General features: G+C 40.3%; 3 protein-coding genes and 1 pseudogene across 3 annotated transcripts; 1 reads left to right on the top strand and 3 right to left on the bottom strand.

Annotated features, from left to right (window-relative positions):
* Positions 1–1507: 1507 nt before the first annotated feature.
* Positions 1508–5963, bottom strand: LOC141811520 (uncharacterized). Its single transcript, XM_074699544.1, has 4 exons — positions 5924–5963; positions 5595–5704; positions 2341–4933; positions 1508–2093 (listed from the first exon to the last, which is right to left on the bottom strand). The coding sequence occupies exons 1-4, from the start codon at positions 5961–5963 to the stop codon at positions 1756–1758; spliced, it is 3081 nt and encodes a 1026-aa protein (XP_074555645.1). The 3' UTR covers positions 1508–1755.
* A 1081-nt stretch (positions 5964–7044) lies between these two features.
* Positions 7045–10535, bottom strand: LOC141811941 (14-3-3-like protein D; annotated as a pseudogene).
* Positions 10536–11142: 607 nt separating this feature from the next.
* On the bottom strand, positions 11143–19538 carry LOC141848449 (phosphoenolpyruvate carboxylase, housekeeping isozyme-like). Its single transcript, XM_074736480.1, has 10 exons — positions 19206–19538; positions 18163–18554; positions 17509–17593; positions 14539–14761; positions 14294–14397; positions 14123–14210; positions 13682–13836; positions 12567–13565; positions 11789–12175; positions 11143–11550 (listed from the first exon to the last, which is right to left on the bottom strand). The coding sequence occupies exons 1-10, from the start codon at positions 19365–19367 to the stop codon at positions 11254–11256; spliced, it is 2892 nt and encodes a 963-aa protein (XP_074592581.1). The 5' UTR covers positions 19368–19538; the 3' UTR covers positions 11143–11253.
* A 1214-nt stretch (positions 19539–20752) lies between these two features.
* On the top strand, positions 20753–23712 carry LOC141848450 (uncharacterized). The gene is made up of 4 exons (XM_074736481.1): positions 20753–22239; positions 22334–23197; positions 23284–23394; positions 23476–23712. Exons 1-3 carry the CDS (start codon positions 21022–21024, stop codon positions 23320–23322), a joined length of 2121 nt encoding a protein of 706 aa, XP_074592582.1. The 5' UTR covers positions 20753–21021; the 3' UTR covers positions 23323–23394; positions 23476–23712.
* The last annotated feature ends 730 nt before the right edge of the window (positions 23713–24442 follow it).

The raw sequence follows: 24442 nt of genomic DNA, 5'->3' as shown, positions 1-24442 counted from the left end.
TTAGGTCGGAATGTTTTCGAGGCAGGTCCATCGGGTTAGAAATTTATAGGCTTGGGAGAATCTCTACGACAATCAAAGAGAAATGAAGGCTAAGGCAAATTTAGATGTAGCCACTCTGATACTCAAGTTAGACTTGTGATTGGAGAATGAAGGAGAAGAAAAGATGTGAAAAATAAAAAAGTGGATGGATCATGTGTGTGCGTACCTACGCCCTCGGAACGAGCTTCCTTTTATATTATTTACTTAGCGGTAGAAACGGAGCCCATGACCTCCCACTTTCCATGTTCCGATTATAGAGGAGCTACGTTTTGGTAGAAGAGGCACCACATCGCTCCACATTTTGTTGCCCATGTCGCTCTATGTTCTCAGTGTTCTCGGTTAATCATATCATCCCCACTTGTACTTGTTGATATCTCCGTTGGAGGCTTGAGGCATTCGAACATGTCAGAGTTCGGAGTCAGACATCGAATAATAGGGATATATGAGTTAGAAGTCTGGTGCCAAATAATAGGGATTCCGAAGTTGTGAGTCGGACGCTGAGTGGTAGGAGTCCGAGGGAGTCTGGTGCCAAGTGTGATGATCGCCACTGCATCAAATCTGAGTTAGACGTGAGTCTGACTCAGTTTGAATGCGACTCAAAAGTTTTTGGATTGAGATATCCCCTAGTGGCTAACTTGATGTACATGTCAACGATTTAATTGAAATGAAACTTGATTTGTCACAAGAGTTCTAGCTCTATATGATTTTTAAATACAATTCAATTTGGGTTTTGACTTCTTTGTACTACTTGGAACCTAACTATTGTACCACGTGGAACCTAACTATCTCCGCAACATAAATTATTATTAACATTTTGGTTTCCTTCTCGATCGCCAGTTAGTCCTAAGCAAAATATCTATCACCAGCAGGCGGCAGGGTAATGAGCATGCTAATTAGAGACAGAGAGCGTCGGCTTCCTTCAATATTGCCATGAGTTCGATCGCCGGTGACGTCCACAGCGAGGAGGTGGTCGAACCCGCCCAGGAGTCTTCGATCCTCCGACGAACACAGCCGGAAGAACCAACGGACGTGCGAGATCCCCACCAGCGATGTCTACTAGTTCCACCGCCCCTTCCACCAGGGCAGCGTTGGCCGGGTTAACCGCGCGCCAGACCAAGCAGCCGCAGCCGCAGCCTCGCCATGTGGCACATGCAACACCACCGAGTTCTCCCTCTCCCATCGTCTCATCTCTCCTCCGTCCTCGCCGTCGATCGAAGAGGACGAGAAGGACGCAGTCGATCGGTACGTCGAATTTATAGTCGTCGCTGGCGTTGACCCCAATTCTTGCATCGTTAAGATTGTTTTACATGTAATTTTTTATCAAAAGATTATTTGGGAATATGATCTATATATATGTACTAGCGTGAACGTTGGATTACGTGAGAAGAATATATCTACTGTAACTTAAACATAAACTGTAAATACAAATTAAATAAGGCTATAAGCGCTCAAGATCCATCCTATTCTTAATTATTAGTGTTTAGGAAACAAGTAGATCAAAAGGTTTGACTACTGCCTTTTACATTATTAGCTTCACGAGATCAAGTAGCAATTAACTTGCAGTACTTAAGCATCAGCAAATTAAAGCTAGCTAGCTCTTAATACTCTTGAATATATATAATTCCTTTATATATCAAATATATAGATATAGATATATCTATCTATCTGGCTGCCAAACAAGTCTAAAACCTAGCTGCTATAGTTTAGCATCATGTGCTAGCTAGCTGGCTTCAGCCTGCGTTCAGGGGCAGCCTCAAGTAGCATGTTTACGACCCTCCTCATCGGCGGGCGATTGATAGGGAGGTAACTGGTGCAGAGGAGTCCAATGTTGAGCACTTTGCAAATCTCTTCCTCGAAGCACAAATCTACCTTAAGCTTGGGATCAAACACATGATGCACTCCCTTTTGGCTCGTTACGTTACAAGTCCACTTTACCAAATCCTTTTCTCCTGGCTCCGGATCCACACATCGTCTTCCCGTGACAAGCTCAAGTATAACAACGCCGAAGCTATATATGTCACTTTTCTCGTTCATATGCAACGTGTAACCGTACTCTGCGCCATATGAAAAGAATATTAATTAATTAATATTTCAAAACATATCTCTCTGTGTGTGCGCGCGCGCACGTACAGGTCGTTTTGCTCATGTATAATATGCGAATCTTAAAATAGACCGTGTAAAAATCTTAAAGCTAGCATGAAAATCATCTAATGCAATTCTTCCCATTTCATGGGGATTGCATACAGTATGATGAAGATCTATCAATGGCAGAAGAGACTCATAGAGACTAGAAAAGCAAACCTGGGGCAATGTATCCACATGAGCTTGCAATTATTGACATGGGAATTGGACTCTGGCTAGCCGCTTTTGTGACTCCAAAATATGCGACTTTGGCCCCAAATTCTTCATCCAGAAGTATGTTGTTGGGCGTCACATCCCTGTGAATGATTGGCGGAACGCAATCATGGTGCAGGTACGACAGCCCCTCAGCTGCGCCGACGGCGATCTTGTACCTCGCCGGCCAGTCCAACAGCCCGCTCTTGGAACTGTGCAGCAAGTCGCCTAAGCTTCCATTGGGCATGTACTCGTAAACCAGCAACTTAGAGCCGTTGTGGATGCAACAACACCACAGCTTCACGATGTTCTTGTTCCTAATCTTCCCCAAAGCTGCCACCTCCTCTTCGAATCCGTTGTGATCGACACCGCTCTGTTCAGATGATTCCTGTAGCTTTTTCACTGCCACTGCCTGGCCGTTGCTCAGTATTGCTCTGTAAACCTTACCGGAAGCCCCGGTCCCGATCACATTGTCCTCATTGAGGCAATTGAGCAACTCTTGCTCGCTGAAACTGAGCTTGTGGAACGGCGTTAGCTTCCAATTTGGTTTCTTTGTATCAAGCTTCACCTTCTTCTTCACTTTCTGCCACTTCCAGTAGCACCAGCCGGCCGCGGCAAGAATGGACATGGAGAAGAGTACATATATAGATTGAAGCCACCGACCGGAGCCATGGTGAGGTGAGCTACCACTTCTCTGGCGACAAGGTTCGGACATGGACACACACAGTAACGGATTGCCCGAGAAGCTGTCTTTATACATCTGCGTCGCGAAAAATGGAGGCAGTGTTCCGGAGAGCTGGTTGTTTGAAAGATTCAATCGGTTAGTCTTCAAGTTCTGCAACTCATTTGGGATCTCCCCTGTGAGTTTATTGTCGGACAGATCAACGTAGTTGAGCACAGGAAGGTCGCCTAGCCCCGGCGGAATTGAGCCGGTGAACTCGTTGTCGGCAAGGTTCAGCTCGATGAGCTGGTTCCATGATCCAACGTCTGTTGGGATATTGCCGGAGAGGGTATTGTTGTGGAGATCAAGCTGGCCTAGCTCCGTCAAGCTTAGAAGGCCCGCCGGGAGAGACCCTGTGAACTGGTTGTTAGCCGCAGAAAACTCGTAGAGGTTGGAGAGAGCTCCCATTTCGTCGGGGATTCGTCCGTCGAATTGGTTGTCAGAAATCATCAGCTTAGAGAGGTTGGCGGCGTTGGAGATCGACGGGGAAATGCCCCCAGTAAAGGAGTTTCCTGCGAGGTCGAGAAGCCAGACGTGTGGCAAACCCCAAAAAGGAGGAGGGATCTCGCCAGAGAGACGGTTTTTCGACAGCCGGACTCGCGTGAGCGTTAAACACTGGCCGAGTATCTCTGGCAGAGGACCAGTGAAGAAGTTATTGAGCAGCAGGAGTTGATCTAGGGCGCCGCCGTCGCAAATTCTGGCGGGAATCTCGCCGGAGAGCAGATTGTCGGAGAGATCAACAAAGGAAAGTGGAGAATTCTTGCCGAGTTCATCTGGGAGAGGTCCTACGAGATGGTTGGAGAACAGCCGAAGCTCGGCGAGGTTGCGACAGTCGCCGAGGGTTAAGGGGACATCTCCGGTGAGATTATTCTCGTAAAGGTTGAAACTTTTTAACTTGGGAGCAAGGAAGACGTCTTCTGGTATCTTCCCTGAGAGGTGGTTCGTGGATGCGTCAAAGAACAGGAGCTCCGTGAGGTTGGAGAGGCGGCTGGGGAGGAATCCTGTCAGTTCATTTGAGTAGAGCTCGATCTGGACAATGGAGGAGAGGTCGGCGAGGGAATCAGGAATCATCCCGGAGAGGGAGTTGTAGGAAAGGTCGAGGTCGGTGAGGTAGGAGAGGCGGCCGAGCTCCGGTGGAATGCGGCCGAAGATGTTGCAACTAGCGAGCCAGAGGACGCGGAGCGAGGTGAGATTGGCCAGCGAGGGAGGCAGAGGAGAGGGGTCGAAGGGGTTGTAAGAAAGATTGAGCTCGCGGAGGGAGGAAAGGTTGGAGAGGAAGGCCGGGACGGGCCCGGAGAGGAGGTTGCCGACGACGGTGAGGCTTCGAAGGGAAGAATACTCGGAGAATGAGTACGGGAGCTGGCCGGATAAGTTGTTAACGGAGAGGTCTAGATGCTCGAGGTGAGGGAGGAGGGAGGGGAGGTCTGCAGGGATGTACCCGGAGAAGTAGTTCTGCGAGAGGTCGAGGCGGGTGAGGGAGGAGCAGCCGAGGAGGGCGGAGGGGAGGAGGGAGGAGTTAAGGGAGTTGCTAGCTAGGGAGAGGGAGTACAGCTGTGGGAGGCGACACAGAGGCGAGGGGAAGGTTCCGGAGAGACCGAGGTCGGAGAGGTCGATAGCCGCGACCTCCGGGAACAGCGGCGGTCCCTCGCAAGAGACGCCGGTCCAGTTGCAGGGGGTGGTGTCGGAGGGGCTCCAGTCAGCGAGGGCGTCGTCAGGGTCGTAGAGATAGCTCTTGGCTTCCAGCAGGCGGTGGCCGTCGTCGGTGAGACCGAGACTGCAACGGAAAAGGCTAGAAACGAGGAGGAGGAAGAGCGGAGACATGGTGGCGATTAGCGAAGGCTAAACTCAACTAAGAAGTGTTGTTATAAGCTAAGTGAACCGGCTCAAATAGTCAAATTAAAACCATCAACGGGAATTACTAATGAAGCAGCGCAGTAGCATAAAGTGTTCTTTGCTCTTCAAGACATGCAATCAGTAATGAACATAATACTGTTTGTTCTTTGCGACATGCAATCAGTAATGAACATAACTAGTAGTGTTTGTTCTTTGCGACATGCAATCAGTAATGAACGTAACTACTGTTTGTTCTTGGCGACATGCAATCAGTAATGACGCAGCGCAGTAACATAAGCGTTCTAAGACATGCAAGATTGGAAGGTTGTGTTATCTTTGGCGATTGACACATTGGCACATGCTGAATAAAGTAGTTCAATAAGGTAGCTAGTCACCATCGGCAGAAGCAAACAGGCAATAAAACTTGGGCTTCATTCATTCATTCATTCAGCAATAATACACATGCAACAGAAACATGTGCAATGGTCGACTAAGACATGTGTTTGGTGCCACAGGCCATAGCTTCTTAAACCCTCCATGCTTTGATCAGTTACGTTGCATTTTAACGGTTTCACTCGTAGCTTACAAGGGGCCGGCCACTAAAATTTTTCAATTTTTGTAAAAGATAACACTTCAAAATTCATACATGCATGAGAAATTAAACAACCATCCACTTGCTCAGATCAAGCAACATACGGAAAAACCAAAAGTATAACTTATCAAACTCTATAACAGTACTCTTTAACTGATCATTCACAAACGCCTGCTTTCCAATTTCTATTGCATTAAACTATGCATTAATGAAACCACATTTCAGCCCTCCATTGCCTCTACTCAACAGAGAATCCATTAATTGATAAACCAACCATTTCAATACATGCATTATACAGAATATATCAAAATGGCTCCGATCCTACTAAGGAAGCTAAGAAGATGATGAAGAGGAACAGCCGGAACGGCTGCAGAAGGAGCCCCTAGCTCTTGGCTCCGACCTACCTAACAAGCATGGGCAGATGACACCGACACAAAGAGCCATCAGTTAGACCTTCTACCTACTACAATGCTTACGCAGATGAAAGAAACAGGTATCCTTATAGTAGTTCAAGTAGTAGATGGAAGGCAAAAAAACAATGGCGATCGAAGAGAACGGGGTCTGTAATTATATATAATGGTGGAAGAATTGGTGAGTACTACGGTTATAGGAACGGCTTCAGGCATAACAAGGCCATGGAAGATGAGTACCAGACCAGCAACCAAGAGACAGCGAGGAGGAGAACCAAGAGCTCAGTTTACTCCGTAATATAAATATAGATTTGTTTGATATATAATACATGAAAGTTATGTCATACATGCAGTAATTAAGATATGTGACGCACCATGGAAGTGTATGCTTCAAATGGAAAGCTAATCGATTTTTATTACACGAAATAGTTTGGGGATTTAGATTATTCAGTATTATTATTATTATGCGTCTATGCAGGAAGCACTACAAGCCGTAGGAGGTCCCCGAATAAGAAGACTACATGGAAGTGATCGATACTAAGTGACAAAGTTGAGGTCCCTAATAAGATGACGTCATAGGGAGGGACCTTGTGTTGAAATATAAAAGAAAATTAAAAAGGCATATATAATTAAGAACCATACTTTACTTTGGGCGGTTTGGATATTATCTTATCTCACGTCTTGTAAACTAGCTAAACTAGTATAGTGCTCACTAGACATCCTCAGCTAGCTAGCTAGCCTTCCATCAAGAAGATCATAGATGGTTAAATTGATCCTTGTAGATACGTTGTTGTTCTATGGATCATGTTGCTCCTGCACTTGAGTATTCAAGCTATATATGTTACTGAGTGCCGAATTCTCCTCGTCGTCGATTAGTCATCGAGAAACTGCAGTTGATCACTAAAATGATAATTTGTCACAGCACGAACCAATCAATACAGCCTACTTAAGAATTTCATGAAAGAAATACTAAGTTGAGCCCCACAAAAGATCTACGGATTCTGAATTAAGGACAGTAGAAAAGGACTTCCAATTCATCCTCACTTCCTTGCATTAGTTGACACATTATTACGAAAACAACGAGAACACGAAACAATAGCTAACAATTTAAAAAATAAACAAATAAAACCACTGGCATCAGGCGTACAAGTAATGGCACATTTTAAATTCCAAGTTGACATGAATTTCCTAAATAAAAAAAGGAGGGAAAAAAACAAATGACAGATAAAAAAAACTAAAATCATCGGCAACAAATGATAATGATGGTCTTGGGGTATCCTCACGCCATGTTTGTTCCAGTACCGCTTGACCTTCACTGCAAATTGCATCCAGAAACCATAGTTTATAGATTACATGGAATAAGCAGTTATAGCCTTCATCGATGTCAAAATCAAGGCTCTAGAAAAATAATGCAAACACCATCCAAGGAGTTGGATCCACAAAGAATTTGGATTCTAGTAACCATAATTCATGACAGCCATACTTTAGATACTATGGCAAAAGGTGTTAAGCATCCATCAATCTCTCACTCAAACTCGAGGGGAAAAAATTATGGAGATATGACCCACGGAGCTGCATCCCCAAGGAATTTCAACCTTAGCTTATTTTCCACAATTCAGTGAAAAACTTGCATCAAACTAAGCATACTATGTTTAGCATAATATAAGACAGGGAACTCCATTCTATCTCATGAAGAACGTTCCCACATTTGCAAGAACAAATGAAACGAATTAGATGTGTATAAAACGAAGTCATCATATACAGAAACCAACCTCTGCATCTTCAACTGCAGCAGTCTTCTCGCTGCTCTCCTTCACACCATCTTCAGTCACTGCACAAATCATGAGATAAACGTAAACATTTTAGACCACTCAGACAATTAATCGATCAACAAATTTGTTCAAACACTCATGCAGAAAATAAATTATGGACTTAAATAATATTTCTAGTCCAGAATAGAACCCTCTGCACCTGCATTATTATTCCAGGGGAAAAAAATTTAAGAGGAAACTGCCAGAAATATATATTCAAGGAAATTGTAATAGCCACTAGCACAGCATGTGTATTCACATAAATAAAAGGAACACTGACCATTTTCTACAGATAAATAACATGTAAACCATTATCATTTCATCCTTCTACAGATAAATACTAAAAGATAATGAAGATGTAAACTGAAAAAGATATTTTCTAGGTTGCTATATTAAAGTTACACATCATGCAGATAAGCACAGAAAACAAAGTTGTGAAAACAGCAAACAAGGTATCATAATGAAACTCATCTACTCTTCTTTGTATTATATATCAATGTGGGTTAAAGTTGAATTGCTAGGCAGCATGTAATCTTCCTTGCCAAAAAAAAAATGGCACAGAGACATAAATAAAAGTAGCTTATATACAGTTATCTCTTTCAGATGCATGGAAGAACATTATTCTACACATTCTATCAACTGTTACCTCCATCTTCAGGGATGTCAGAAGTCCATAAGGTAAGATTATCTCTTAATAATTGCATGATCAAAGTGCTATCTTTGTATGATTCTTCACTCAGTGTGTCAAGCTCAGAAATAGCCTCATCAAAAGCTTGTTTTGCAAGGTGACAAGCCCTGTAGTTTGATAACAAGTATGAAGGAAATCAGATGATGAGCTTATATCTACAAAAACATTTTTCTAATGAACATTACCGTTCAGGTGAATTCATGATCTCATAATAGAAAACAGAGAAATTTAAAGCCAATCCCAATCGAATCGGATGAGTAGGAGTAAGATCTGCCTCAGCTACTTTTGTGGCAGCCTAAAGGAGTCAATATTAAAGAAATATCAAATTCACAAGGAAAACAAAAAAAAACCCTGAAATAGAGAATTATAGTAGTCTGAGACTATAACAAAAAAATGAAGTGATAAATCTCACAATGCATAAATATCCTTGCAAAATACAGTGATCATGATGTCATGTTACATCATGTAGGATAGTTCAGACTTTGGTTATGACAAGATACAAGGAAAGTTAGTTTAGGGTCAGACATCAAATTGTAAAGAAGCAAAAATAAAGTGAGAACTTCACTTATATGCAAATGAGGGATGCCCATTTCTTCTCATTTATACGGTTTGCTTCAGGTATTATGAAAAAAAACTTGTAAATCCAAAATCCGGATTAGGCTTCTCATAATGCTTTGCCCACAATAATGGATGCAAACTTTAAATTCTTACCATAACAAAAAATTCATTCATGGACTGCTGTCAACTAACTGAAATAGAATACAATTTATCATTAAAGGTCGAACATGAAGACAAATATGTAGCCATGGTTCAAGGAACCTAATAAATATTAGTCCTTGGCCATGATCACTATATATCCTCAATAATATCAATAACAGAAATACCTAAAAATTATTTATTGACGATGTGAAGTCACTAATTCCAAAAAAAAAGTGCTCTAGCACCAGTGAAACAACAGATGAAATAGACAAAAGCGAGGTATTAGTTCTACAACTAGTTTGTCAGATGATGTTCTCAAAGTGCTAATTCCCTAAGCAAAACAGTTTGATTCTGCAGGCTACTTAGTCTTCCAACAGATGTGAAAAGGTTGAGGCCTCTCTGCTTATGTGCAGAAAAAAACAATCATGTTTAAGCATGGATATCGTAGTGATTCTTAACAAGAACGCGAAACTTTATTATTGTGAATGCAATCACAGGGCTACAACGCTTTCATTTAATAAAACACTCCAGAAGTAAATACAGCTAAACTATCTAATGCTAATGCATACATAGAAATTCATTCTAATGGGGGAAATTTCTACCAGATATGAATCTAATCTGTGACATATAGTCAAAACAAAATGTTAACTTAAATAAAATGTGGATGACGGAGAAAAACCAGGCCTACCTCATACGCCTTGAAAGACTGATCTGCCGCTTCTTTTTTATCGTCGGCAGCTTTGAATTCTGCCAGATAACGATAATAATCTGCCTTCCTGTGACGGAATGAGAAAAAGTCTGATAATGCTAAAAGATCTGCGCAATAGCATCAAGGTGGTTCCTAATAAAACTCACATCTTGTGGTAGAAGACAGATGATTCGCCAGCCGACGCAGAGGGGATGAGATGTTCATCGAGCAGGCCAATAATATCGGTACAAATGTTAAAAAGCTCCGTCTCCACCTTCTGTCGGTACTCCTTGATGTTCCTGACATGATTCTCGTTCCCCTTCGCCTCTTCCTTCTGCTCGATCGAGGAGAGAATCCTCCAAGAAGCCCTCCTGGCGCCGACCACATTCTTGTACCCCACCGAGAGCAGGTTCCGCTCCTCCACGGTGAGATCCACGCCGAGATTCGCTACCTTCTTCATAGCGTCCACCATCTCTGCAACGCCAACAGAGGTCGGATCTCATTGAAATAGAAGGAACCGAACCCTAGCGTTCTGTATCGGAAACGTACCATCGTAGCGCTCAGCTTGCTCGGCGAGCTTGGCTACGAAGACGAAGTTCTCGCGCTCCTGCTGCGACGCCATTGTCGATCCAAAGCTCTTCTCCGCGATCGAACTTCCCGCGACGTGGGGGCAATAAATGAAGCAGAACGACTCGCAGCGGTTGCGGAGCCATTTATCATTTTATGTTAATCATTTATTTAACTAACAAAAGTCAAAAATAGGATTTAATTAGCGGTGGGAAAAAGTCGATGATGATCTTCTGTTTCGCTTTCATAAGTAGATTGGATCACGGATGAGATGGTGTTGTAATTTTAAATTTTATCTATTTAATTTGTTTAATTAAACAGAAGTCAACTTATTTATAAATTAAATGAGAAATAATATTCAAAAAATAATCACTTGCTACTTGCAGTGACTTAAATCTTTTTTTCACAAATAATTAAGTTTTTTTTTGTCGTGTCAAGCGGGATGGAACCAAATGGATTTATTTCTTGCAATCGAACTAATGTAAGTCTTTCTATTCTATTCTATTGTATTCTTGCAACTAAACATACAATAGATCATTCACTTGCTGTTCGTTCTAATACACTTCATTGGTTATTGCATATTGAACCTTCCAAGGAGGAGGATAAACTGCAACCAAAAAACTCAGTCCAACCAAAATCATCAAAGATTTAACAAGCGCATGCAGAAAGACGTTTAGATTCATGCAAAATAAAATTAGAAGAAGAAACATAATTACATATCCATATCCATAGATAAGGCTCAGTTTTGCCATCCGCTTCCTGATGAAGAAGGTTTATTTTTTCTTACTAATAATATTAATGAGGCAACGAGCCAACGATGGCGAAAAGTGTCTTCGATAAACGCACACCAAAAGAAAAGGAAAGGATAAATTTAACCAGTGTTTTGCATTCCAGCAGCAATACCCTTCATGGTCAAAATGAGGGTATCCTCCAGTCCAGGGGCGTACTCGCTGCTGGGGTTGAGCCTCACCAACTCGGCGGCGGGTTTGTTGGACTCTGTGATCTCCTTGGAGAGATGAGGCCCGACATTAACATTGTAGGAGGGGTCCCTGATCCTCTTCAAGGTGTACGCTTGACAAGCATTCAGCGTTTTGATATACGCATGTCGCAGACGTAATCGTTGCTTCAAGTATGGGTCGCCTTCCAATAGATCTTTGTGACCAGCGACCTACGAGAAGACAACCAAGATATATGGGAATATAAAGTTTTAACTCTTAAAAGTACTGAACAAGGAAAACTAGGTTTCTTGTTAAAGGATCGGAGTTATTTACTTATAGCTCAAATTAATGCTGGGAAAAGTAATAAATTCCTTCCTAGAAAAAACTAATGAAATATATTGTTTTTAAAAGACTTGTATCTCAATAATCAGTTTGGAGTTGTTAAAAGTTGACTAAAAAACATCTCACCTGAAGAAGAAGACACTTTGTTTCTTCATAGTTGGCCCTGAGTTGCTCACCAAATTTCCACAGATCCTCAGAAACCAACAATTTATCATATAAAGCAGCTATTCTAGGATCTCCTTTGGCAAAAACCATCTCGACCAAATCAATGGTGACCCTGAAAAAAGGCCATTCATTGTACATTTGCTGAAGAGTTTGAAGATGATTGATATCCTTTTGCAAGACATGCTTGAATGCAGCACCAAAACCAAGCCACACTGGTAGATGGAACTGGGTTTGTGTCCATGCAAATATCCAAGGAATTGCACGAAGTGATTCGATGCCCCCACTGGGTTTTCGTTTCGATGGCCGGCTTCCAATGTTCATCCTCCCATACTCCAGTTCAGGTGTAGCCTGTCAATGTAACCACAATTGCATTAAGGAGAGGTGAAAAGACAAGAAAGAGAGCATTATCCAAAGGATTGACTAGTTGCATTCCATTTAGGTGACGATGGTAGAAGTTGATAGGACAAATTAAATGGCTCATTTCTCTGATAAGGTGTCATAAAATTTACTGTTTACTATTCTCGACACAACACCACCCTGATAAAAGATATAGATATGATGTGCACTTCTAGAAATTAATGTGTCAGACACCTTGATCGACACATCACATACTCATCGAGACTGGACCATAAAGTTAACATGTATTAGCGACTTATGTTGCAACTAACCTAAATTTTCACCAAATCTCTCATATGCTAAACTAGAATAAATACTCAAATAAGAGAGTTAGGAAACTCACTAGCCGGAAATATTCAACAAAACGTGGTTCCCCAAAGACAATAGATCGATATTCCTTTGTAGCAACAACAGCCATTTCATCCATCAATGCACGCCATTCTGGCTTTGGGGGAATATGGGGATGCATTCCATGTTCAAGTGTAGCAGCTGTGAAACGTTGGAGTGTTCTGAAGCACAAATGTTCCTCCCCAAAGGACTGCTCAATTACTTCACCTTGAACAGTAACTCGAAGAGATCCATGAATTGTATCTGGTGGCTGAGATAGGATAGCCAGATGAGCAGGACCACCACCTCTTCCAACAGTTCCACCTCGACCATGAAACATGGTCAGTTTTACTCCATACTTGTTGGCAACTTTTATAAGCTCCTCTTGGGCTTTATATAACTGCCAAGCTGCAGAAAATCGCCCGGCATCCTTCCCTGAATCTGAATATCCAATCATGACTTCTTGCTTCCCGTTAATCCTGTTTCTGTACCAATCTATAGAGAAAAGTCTGGCCAAAGCTGCCGGAGCAGCCTCAAGATCTGCAAGTTTTTCAAACAATGGAACTACTCTCAATGGATTTTTCACATGGCACTCACGTTGCAACAGCTCAACGGCCAAGACATCCGATGGAGCAGTTGCCATTGATATGATATAAGCCCCAAAGTTGTCAGAAGGAAGTTCTGCTATGACATGGAATGTGTCTAGAACATCAGCAACTTCATCTGTCTTTTGTAGGTCAGGACCAAACAAAGGGCGTCTCCCATTAAGTTCAGATAAAAGCCATTCTTGACGTTGCTCCTCAGACCAGTCACGGTAGGATCCAATTCCCAAGTGTTTGGTAATAGCATCAACAACATCAGTGTGCCTGTCAGATTCTTGCCTAATATCAAGTCTAACAAGAGACAGGCCAAAGGTTGATACTTGGCGTAAAAAGTCAAGAAGGCTCCCATCGGCAATAGGTCTATCACCACAGTCACAGAGGGATCGATAGCAGAGTTCAAGAGGCTCCAGAAACTACAACAAATAAGGCAGCACAAATTGTTATAACCTCTATGGAATCCATCAGATGTGGAATAACATAAAAGAGAAAGATTAAAACAACTCTTTGTAACATGGATAGAGATGCATACCTGTTCAACATTTGTGAAAGTCGCTTCCTCGGGAATATCAGAATATCCATTTGAAAGTAAATGACGAGAGCGTTCCCGTGTGTTGTATAACTTATCTCTCACGTCACTAAGTATAACACGGTAAGGCTCATTCGGAGGAACTTGCTTCCAGAATTCTGTTAAATAATAAATAGGAAGCAAACAACGAATACATAAAGCCTTCATGTACATAAATTTGAAAATATCACACTACAAACAGTAAACTTACAAAATTACAATGTCAAAACATAATGTAGGATTTTTGTCAGATTTTCCTATAACCGAAGCAGTCTAATAAAATACCAAGAAAGATAAAACTCAGAAGATGGTGATAGATGATATAAAATTCATTTGCATAATATTAACCAAAAAATTACATAATTGTAATAAAACTGACAAAATAAATAAATGAAAAAATAGTACCTATGTAGTGCTTTGCATCTTTTCTCGAAGATTGGTGTTGAATGTCAGCTCGTACTCGAAGTTCAGTATTGCAGCGCCACATAGACAACTACACGAAAATATGTCATTTCTTCATACAAGAACATTGCAAAAGAAAGAACGACAAACTACAATAAGAAGACCATGTAATACCTCGAACATCAGATCTTCAATTTGTGAGTAGTACAAGTTTGCAGCCATCATTCTGGCCAGCAAGCATACGTCTCTTGTTACTTCTGGAGTAACTCTTGGGTTTCCTAATGTATAAGTTTGTAAGAACAATGAACAATCTACCGTATTCCATTTCCAGTTTCAGGAAATATGCAAATCAACTACATTTAATCAAAATAATAGCAAAATCAACATAGGCCGATTTTGGAATCAGGGAGATGATATACCATCACGATCACCACCCATCCAAGATGAAAATTGAATAAGGGGTGCATTATAGGGCACACGCTCATCTATCCCAATGTTTTTCAGTGCTGTGTCAACACGTCGCAAAAATTGAGGAACACCTTTCCATATGGTTTCATGGAAATAGCTCATTCCAGCACGCATTTCATCTTGAGGGGTCGGGGGAGTTCTTCGGATTTCATCTGTTCTAAAGGCAGCTTGAATCTACAAGTCAACAAATCAAAGGTAAAGTGATGATATTAAAAAATATTATAGGAATGTTGTAATAAATACTAGAGAATCTTAGAGAAGATATGAAACCTTAGGCAAGGCACTTCACTAATTGGACTACATTGTAAGGATTGTTGAACTAGTCTAAACATTTTTATTAGCACGATTTAGATATTTTGTTAATTTAATATAGATTGACTGACTATACTATTAGTCTTTAAGCACAAATTGGTTCTTGATCATATCCTGTTCTTAACCTTGATCTACACCTAGTTTAAAGCGATAGCCCACTTGACTTAGTTATTAAAGAGTATTCTAGTGCTTAGTTAGCTATACACTGCCGCCGTATATTTACTAGTAATAATATACTCAATAAATCATAAAAACACTTTTGAATTATGATAATCCTTATGCAAAGATTCTCACTCATGATTATTTTGCAAGTTGATGCATCAATAACTTAATAACTCTCACTATCATGTTTTTGACATTGGCATTTGATATCACCCTTACTTCATTAATTCAATACACTCGAGCTTGTCGCTCAATATTCTTGATACAAAAGTTTATTTGACTCTATCTTCCTTATTATTTCTCCACATTATATGAACCTATTTAGCATGCTTGGGTGAGGAACCAACATTACATTATGTGGCGGTACATTCTCAATATCCAAGTTGTCAAATGTGACAACGACAAGGTTCACTATGTAAATTCGTGGCACACTGCAAGTACCTGTGTGCACCATTCCAAAGGAGTGCAGGGGTTTCTCCATGAATGACTCTCATCTTGACTGTTGAATTTACATTCTATACACTTATCCTTACTCATATTGTTTTGCATAATGCACCACTATATTGTTTTGCTCTTATTCCTTCATATTTATTCTTACTTGTTTTTAGTTTTACTTGATCTCTAGCATTTGTTATATAATTGCTTTGACCTTCACTCGATGGGAACACTACACAACTGTTATGCTAACTCCAGTTGCATAAATAATTTTTTTTACAGATCCTAGTAAGCAGCCTAACAAGCCCACTACAAAGAAGTAGTTCTGAATTAGTTTTCATTTCCGATTCAGGAGATGATGATAGTGGCCTAAATTGAGGTATTCTTACTTGATTCCATTCAAGTAGCATGTTTCACTTGGAGAAAAACTACTGTGAACTTTTTCATATTTACTAGTGAAGTATTTTACCGATGGTTTTTTACCCTTGTTCCACCATGAGATTTCCCATGTAAATTTGGTGTGTGTTTGCATTTTATTTTTATGCTACAATATTGTGCAACTAATTGCTAGGACACTGCCGTATCCATCAAACACACTTAAATTAATTCTGTAGCATCCCAACAAGTGGTTTCAGAGCTAGATAGAGTAGGATCACAGATGGATGATCAGGATACACGGGCAAATATGATTAAGTTGGATTCTACCAACTATGACATGTAGAAATTCCTCATGGATATGTTGTATTTGAAAGGCTTGGCAGAAAGTATAGATCTAAAGGGTGTGAAGCCAGATGACAAAGAGTGATACAAATTGGAAGCCGGCTAATAGGCTAACTTGTGCTTCGATACCAATTAGCTAGTGCTCAGATTGGAAGATCAGATTTCTATGTAATATCTAATCATTTTAGGCTGTAAGACAAACTAGTTGCTTTGAGAATGAAAGCCATAATTTTGAGCTGATAATTAAAGAAATGAAAAGCAATAGGATGTGCAAAAGATCAATTGCAATAAATAATAAAAACACAACTATGAAAAAGCAAGATTAGAACACTGAGGGTATTTCTATTCCAAGCCGGTTTAGTATTATGTTTGTTTTCAACAATGTAAGATAAAAAATGGAGAATGCACTAGTAAGTTCAGGGTCTTCAATGAGTATGCAACATAAAATGAATTACAAAAGCTGCCCACCATGAGAATGAACCTCCAGAGGGTCAATTATCAACTGTTGTATATATTACAAATGTTTAATGGTCAATATCTGCTGATGGTGAGATCTTCATTTACCACATTATCAGGGATGGGAAGGATGAAGAGATGTAGAGGCAAGAAAGTTCTTAACCTCAAACTAAAGGAAAGTTGAATAATGGAAGTGATTTTGATGAAACAATGCCTGTAGATTAGGAGAACTTATGTTCATAAGGAAATAAATATATCTAAATTATAAGTGTAAATTTTAGGTGCATCCCCTGTAGCGCAGTGGTATGCATGCATCAAGGGTAAATTGCATGTACGCGTTTAGTTTACTGCTATTCCACGTTTGAAGGTTGAGCCTCATTTGCTGAATCTTCTCGCATGTCGGTTAGCAAGCAAAACAAAAAATTTACACCCGTGTCAACAAGCATAGAATGAAATTCAAAACCCATGGGTTGATGGAATATCATTAAATGTTTCATTCTTTTAATAAGAAACACCTTGTTAAAAAGATGATATAGTTGATTTTTAAAGAGGAAACTCATTCTTACAGGATTATCAACTTGATCCCACGCAAAAAAAATTCCTATTTCTTATTTTCTGTATACTTGAAATATCAATTGTAACAAAGCATTAAACGAGTTGGTGACTTGGGTTCTTAAATAAAAATTCTCTATACACAGGTTTACATTATTCTCTCTTCTCTAATTCAATATTGAAAAGATCATAAAATCAAACATGTAGCTTCCAGCTCCATGAAAAACTTCAAGGATCTAAAAAGATGCTCATTCATAGTAAAGTGAAGTATGTGGGAGAATTACCTCTCTCTGAAGAGCCTCATCAAGCTCCTCCTTATCATCAGGAGTGATGTCTTTCGCATTCAACTGAGTTAAACAATTCCTTATCCTGAAGAAAACATTGATCATATGTAAGAAAACTGTTGCTTTCATCCTTTACTCTAGCCGGTGCCAACTTCATTACATTTACAGCTACTTGTCGTTATTAAACAAGAATAACACACCAGGAATGGTAAAGACAAGAAATTTCTAAGATTTAAAGATACAACTATCCATTCATTTGCATCTTAGATAGTGCAAGAATCGAATAATATTGTGGAATATGTTCTGAAAGATTTATAATATAAGTCCTTTTCCTACTAAAATTAAAATGTCTTTGACATGTGAAGCAAATATTTGCCAGTTTTAACTGTGACAGCTTGTGCAAGTAGAAAATATGGTAGTAATGCAGGATCTCATCATGAACTTTAGGATACTTTGTAGGAAAGAAGAGGAAAGGTACAAGGATAGCCCAAAAAAAAGAGAAATTGTTACAATATCCTTTCCTGTATTTATATAATTAAATCCACATATTGACAACACTAAATGATGCATCTAAACTAGACAATCGAAGAAGAAAAATGACATATTTGCTCGGAATTCTGGCAAGTAGATTATAGTCGGCAGTTATTGACAAACCTTCCATGCTTTTGAAGTAAGGATCTTCTAACTGACTGTGTTGGATGTGCAGTTAAAACCAGATCAACTGTCTGATTTTTCAAAGCATCAAATACCTCTTCTTTTGACTTATTCAACTGCACTACGAGACGCTTAAGTGTTTCCTCTATGTCTGATTCAGTTATTGCAGAATTTTCATCAACAAAATCTCCCTTTTTCAGCTTTATCCTTCTATGATGGGCAATCTGGACCTCCTCGGCCAGATTTGCCAAGTTAAGCATGTGGGAGAATGATTTTGTAACCACGATGGTATCACCCGCATCCAAACTAGTCAAAGCCTTTCCCAGTTCCTCTAGCTTCTGAGGTTCATGTTTTTCTTCATATTCAGCAGAGAGTTCATATAAATCTTGAACCTGTAAAGGAAAAGGCAAGAACAAGTTAAAGCAAGGATTTGAAGGTTCTAGCTCACATAGATGGGGAAGCAAAGCTTTCTTTTATCTATTAGTGAAACATCAACTCGCTTCGCCAGGTTTGAAAGAAAAAAGATCAAATAACCAAACCAAACAGCAAATTTGATAGAATATGAAGGGTCAGGTAACAATATGAATCTTTGTTAAAAGAATTCCTCACCAACCCCGCTTAGGATTCTCAGTAAATCCTTCTCCATTCACCTCGGAACTTATTCAGTGGTTCCCAGCTTGCGAACAAGACTACTTAGGCCAAATACCCCAGTAAAGCATTCACTCAGGTTGTCCCTAGCTAGGAAAGCTAAACAAACATCTAAACTGACTCCCACTAGAGCAAGAAAAGCCATCTTCAAACAAAAGCAAGAAACGAACAACATCATTCGGTTCCTCCTTAAAAAAACACTGAATGGATCAACATAAGAATCATCGAACGCGATGTAAAATTCAAATTATTTACCACCCACTTCGACCGACCAGTAAGCCCTTCAAAAGAAAAAAACAAGAGATTTTCCTCCTATTTCTTACATTTCAGCCAGAATGGCATCAAAGATCCAACCAAACCGCGCACATCGAAACGAACAAATAAAGCGAGCATACCGTCTCTCTGATTTCCTTGCCGTGGAGATCTTGAAGGATGTCGAGGAAGCGATCCAAGAGAAGTGCGTCGTACTCGACCAACTTATCATCCTCGGAGACTTTCGCCGGAGCCAGAAGCCTCATGTGGGCATCAATGGATGCCATCTTCTCCAGCTTAGTCATCGCTACCAGCCGATCTATTCACACCTCCCTATCGATCTCCACAGAGCAAACAAAGCAACAACGAGGCGAATAGGAAAAGCTGCTTCTGGAGAAGACGGCGAAGATAAACAAGGGAAGCAGCAATCCGCTGCCAGTCGCAGTGAAGGGTTTTGATTTATAGCGAAGAAGGAAGATCGACTCTTTCACTGTCTCAGCTTTGGCTCAACTAATAGACCAATCTCCGGGGATCTCTTTTCTTCTTAACGCTAATGACAAAAAAAAATAGTGCATAAATTATTTAATTAGAGCGTCATTAAAATATTGCCTTCTTATTAGGCTGCCCAACAAACCTAACTATCCAAATTAAAAAAATATTTATCATGTTATCGCTTTGATTTTGAATACTAAAGAAAATGAGATTTTCAAAGATATTTATTTTTTAAGAGTAAATCTAGAAGACAAAATTTATTTTCTTCTTTTTCCAACGTTTAACTAACTTATTGAATCGATTAGATTTCCTTTATCATTTAAATCTTAAATAGCGTGCAATCTCAAATGTGCATTTTGTCACCACGATGGCTCATTTTCAAACATGTGAATAAATAATTAAAAGAAAAATTAATTAACAAATAAAAATCTTTGCAAACACAAGTAAGCCATCTAGAAAACTCCTTTTTTTTTTAATTATCACTCTGTTATTTTCATACATGAGCATTTGGTATCGTTGACTTTCTTGCAATTGTAATTAGAAGGTTAAAGGTAATACTCAATCAGTTTCTTCAGCTCTATGAGAAGAAAAACATGAAATAGGTAGACTGTAAATTATTGGTTGTTGAATTCTGAAGTCAAATACAGTAACAAAGTCAATAGAATCATTCATTGTCAACGGTGATCAGTCACCTGTTTCTCATGCAGATAACCGTCAAAGCAATCTCAGCGGTCAACCCCAAGAATAATTCTCACTTCACTTTGACGCCGAGATCCACGTGATGGGCTAGAAATTTTAGTATTTTCGTTAAAAAAAAAATTAAATGATGTAAGATTTAATCTAAATCTAAAAAAAAAAACAGAATCAAATCGTGGATTCCTCCTTTATTAACAAAGAGACCCGTCACCCACCTCGATATATCTATCGCCCCCAACAAATCAATATTTAATAATTAATTAATTAATCACACCCGATCCAACGATTAATATTCTTCGTGAAAGCATAACCTTGCTTAAATTATCATCCATCTATGGAAAGGTTCCCCTGTTTTCCCTCCGGAAGCCTTCATCATATCATTGGTTCCCATGTGGATGGTAAGAAGTGAGTAAGTTTGTTGGGTCACCAACTCGGCATTGTTCTCGCTGCCACTTTCTTAGGTAAAGTCCCATGGAGGGAGGACACTCACAGCTCCCTTCGCTTCACACCGCTCTTCGCTTCCGGCGCAAACAATTCTTCGCTTCTCTTTTCGTTCCTCCTCTTTCTCGATTCTCGATTCTCGAACGATTCCGTTCTCACTTTCCGCCTTGCAAGTCATAGATTTTTAATCTGCGATCCTTTTGATGCCCGCAAAGGTTTGTTTATCCTCTTATTTGTTAGGGGATGATTTGATGTTTGTGGGATTGGATAGGAGGGAGGTGGATTAGAGTTTTGGGTGGAGATTGACGCGCGGAGACGTTGAAGAATTCGATGGAGGACAAGCAGATCGACCTCGAAGCGCCGCTGCTCTCGGTGCGGAGATTCTCGGCGGGGTCTGCCGCTTCTCCGACGGAGGAGGGCGAGGGGCGTCCTCCGCCGCTGAGGAGGGTGTCTCTGCCATTCTATAAGTCAGATTTGAAGTCGGGCCCGGTGCGCGTCCCTGGCGTCGTCCCCTTCGTATGGGAGCAGACGCCGGGGTTGCCTAAGACCGGGGTGGGATCCGCCGCGAATGGCGATGGGAAGATGATGAAGGCCCCCAAGCCTCCGCCTGGAAGGATCATCCACAACGGAAAGTGCGGAAACACGTTGCGGGGTGACGTGGCTCCGGTTTTGATGGTTGGCAGTAGTGTACGAACTCGTAAAGCTGTGACCTTTGCGCCCGATCCTGGACCTGCCAAATCCTACGAGTCTCCTGAGGTTGTTCCTAAGATTGTTGCGGAAGAGAAGGTAGAGTGGACCGAAAAGGAAGAGAAGGCAGAAACGGCGAATAGGATTGAGGTGCCAAGGAAGGCAGAGATTATGGAGAAGATTGATGGGGAGGAGAAGGTAAAGAATGAAGAGAGGATTGAGAAAACTGAGAAGGTAGAGAAGAAGCTAGAAAGGCTGCCCGTTTCAGTCGCGGAGACTCGTAATGAAGACGACGACGAAGAAGACGACGCCTTCTCCGATGCGCGTGATACACTATCGCGATCAGAGTCATTCTTCATGAATTGCAGTGTCAGTGGCATCAGCGGAAACCCAAATGCGGCCAAGCTCTCGAGCAGCTTCCCGAAGGATCCCGAGGCCAGGGATTTCATGATAGCGAGGTTTTTGCCCGCTGCACAGGCAATGGCTACCGACTCTCCACACTATACCTTAAAGAAAGCAGCTGCACCTCCACGAGAGGGTACGAAACTTCTTGAGAGGGCTGCGGTTACTGATCCTGCAAGAAAGCCAGCTCCTATTCCCCTCCAGAAAAGTTATACTTACCTTGAACAGTATGCTAAGGAATTGGAGGAAGAGGATAGCTACGATGAAGATGATGAAGATAACTATGATGATGCTGGCCATTTTCCATCTAAAGGTTGCGGATTGCTTCCTAAATTTTGTCTTCTAAATCCAATCCCAGGGGTGAAAGTTCGAGGAGAACGCTTGCCTCTGCCAAGGGGAAAAACTGGAAGTTTTCAGAACAAGAATGCATATCCAGTATCTCTTGCTCGTGTTGAAGAGGTAAAGTATCAGCAATATTATTTGTTCTCGGTTGTTTTTTTTTTAACCCTTTGGCCTGTTATTGAGTTGCCTTTTCTTGAAATTTCTTGTTTAGCTCTCATGGGAAGCTGTTTATAGAAAAAAATTAGGTCAGGAATATTCCCCCCTGACGGAAGTGATAAGTAAATCAAGGAGTGAATCTGATTCTCTTACAGCTGATTGTTCATCTGCATTTGCTAATTCGGCCATTGGAGGTACAACCCCTGATAAAAATGATGGGCATCCATTAGGTGTTCATGAAAGGAACGATTCTGTTGGAATTCTAAGCAGAGAAAGCAATTGTAGCAAGATTGACAATTTTGAAGTCAGCGATCAAAGCATCGACAGCTACAGGAAAATAAATCATATCAGTGGAATGGGCTCCGAATCCATGAGCCTTTCACTGGACAAAACTCTTCATGTAGATCCAGAGAATAGGCCAGGATCTTCAGAGTCAAAGGATAGTTCCTTCAATACTGTCAATGATACTAGAAGTATGATGAGTTCTTGTGAGATTAGTATAGATAGTTGGAGTAGAGAAAGTATATTTGCTGGAGCTAATGAAAAAAAAGTATTGCAACCAGAAGTCTCTAAAGTTTCTGAGCCCATTTCATCCTTCTCTTTAGAAAGATTGAACAATGGGAATATGAATGTTGATAGTAACAAAAATTGTGTCAACGATAGTGAGCCACTGCATTTGAAGAGCAACACTAATCCTTTGTTATCACTTCTGCCCCCACCATTGCCAACATCACCATCAGAGTCTTGGCTTTCTCGGACTTTGCCTTCTATCTCTTCAAAAAATTCCTCTCCACAGTCATTATTAGGCATTCAACTTCAGAATAGGAAACAAACTGTGAAAAAATCCTCTAATGACATGAAACAAGAAACAAAAATCAAGCCTTCAAAACCACGACATCGTCAGATTCGATTTGCTGAGGTATCCCTTTTTAAAATCAAAAATAGCTATGATGAATTATGGATTTTGTATGTTCTTTAATCAATCTAAACTTCATATCCTTCTAGGTGCTAGCAAAACCTGAATCACAAATATCAGAAATTTGAGGTGTAAACTTGCTTTTCTTCTGCCATCACACTATATCTTGTGACTACAGAGGATAGAGAAGGCAATACAATGTAAGTGTATGTGTTTTTTTTATTATATAACTTGGATGCTACTTTACTATCATTCAGTGTACTTAACTACTGTATTTATAGGTGCTTTGGCCTCGTGGTGATTCTGCTGGCAATCTCAAATCATTTTCCTCATTAGTTCCTGTATCATGTTGTATGTAACTTGAGTTATCACTTGTTGAAAATATTTGATTCTTGTAAATTATAAATTGTTCGACAGGATGACTAAACACATTGTCTCAACCACATGTCAATCAAATAAATTTGCAGCAATCTGCATGCTGTGTTAGTTCATTTGTGATTCCCAACTAGTGTATACATTCAACTCAAAAATGTAATATGATACTTTGCCATCAGTTCTTTGTGTATCTATAAATTATTTCATTAATCAATGCATTAATATCTCTTTACCTGCAGGATAAACATTTTTCTAAATTATAATTTATTGGTGAGTGCAAAAATTATTTAGCTGGCTAGTAGTGCAGTTTGTCAATTGTTTTGCTGGTCTTTCATTCTAGTCACAATTCATGAAAATTTCTTGGTGTCATGTCTCGCATAATCCACATAACTGGGTATTTTTATCTCAATAACATGATGCTGCATTATGTAGCTGTTTTATATTGGTAGCTTGGGTCCAAGTTGAAACAAAGAATTTGATGATAGTTGGAGTAAATTGTTAAACTGGACCGGCTAACATGTAATATCCTGTGCACTTCTCCTTCTCTGTCTGTAGCATAAAGCTAAACCCAAGAATTTGTTGTTCTCTTCTTGGTGTTCCCTAAATGAATCAGTTTGCATTCTTTTCTGTGGCATTGCATGCACTGGGGGTCTGATTACTAGTTGCCTGATTCACAGATTCATTCAAAATAGAACAATTTTTTCCTAATTGATAACCAAATCAAGATTGAGGTTTTACTTTGTGCAGCTACTTTCTGATGGGAGTAATCTGGTTTTATACTGGATTGGTTTTATTTTGATATCATCATGGGAGTGAACACTAAGAATAGGAGTATCATGATGGAAATAATTAGAGCTAGTAACAAAAGATGCA

The sequence above is a fragment of the Curcuma longa genome, chromosome 17 (genome assembly GCF_044706935.1).
Source record: "Curcuma longa cultivar G26 ecotype Majalengka, Jawa Barat chromosome 17, ITB_CL_G26_1.1, whole genome shotgun sequence".
NCBI lineage: Eukaryota > Viridiplantae > Streptophyta > Magnoliopsida > Zingiberales > Zingiberaceae > Curcuma > Curcuma longa.
The sequence above is the reverse complement of the archived record's forward strand: the minus strand, read 5'-3'. Positions and strand labels throughout refer to the sequence as shown.

What these genes read in the sequence shown, in the direction of transcription:
- LOC141811520 (XM_074699544.1), bottom strand. Translation starts at nt 5,963, where the DNA reads ATGGCTCTTTGTGTCGGTGTCATCTGCCCATGCTTGTTAG. An exon ending in CATCTGCCCATGCTTGTTAG is followed by an intron (nt 5,705 to 5,923) that starts GTAGGTCGGAGC and finishes TTAATGCAATAG; the next exon opens with AAATTGGAAAGCAGGCGTTT. An exon ending in ATGTGGATACATTGCCCCAG is followed by an intron (nt 2,094 to 2,340) that starts GTTTGCTTTTCT and finishes CATATGGCGCAG; the next exon opens with AGTACGGTTACACGTTGCAT.
- LOC141848449 (XM_074736480.1), bottom strand. Translation starts at nt 19,367, where the DNA reads ATGACTAAGCTGGAGAAGATGGCATCCATTGATGCCCACATGAGGCTT. An exon ending in ATGAGGCTCTTCAGAGAGAG is followed by an intron (nt 14,762 to 17,508) that starts GTAATTCTCCCA and finishes GTTGACTTGTAG; the next exon opens with ATTCAAGCTGCCTTTAGAAC. An exon ending in GATGGGTGGTGATCGTGATG is followed by an intron (nt 14,398 to 14,538) that starts GTATATCATCTC and finishes CTTATACATTAG; the next exon opens with GAAACCCAAGAGTTACTCCA.
- LOC141848450 (XM_074736481.1), top strand. Translation starts at nt 21,022, where the DNA reads ATGGAGGACAAGCAGATCGACCTCGAAGCGCCGCTGCTCTCGGTGCGG. An exon ending in CTCTTGCTCGTGTTGAAGAG is followed by an intron (nt 22,240 to 22,333) that starts GTAAAGTATCAG and finishes TTTCTTGTTTAG; the next exon opens with CTCTCATGGGAAGCTGTTTA. An exon ending in GTCAGATTCGATTTGCTGAG is followed by an intron (nt 23,198 to 23,283) that starts GTATCCCTTTTT and finishes ATATCCTTCTAG; the next exon opens with GTGCTAGCAAAACCTGAATC.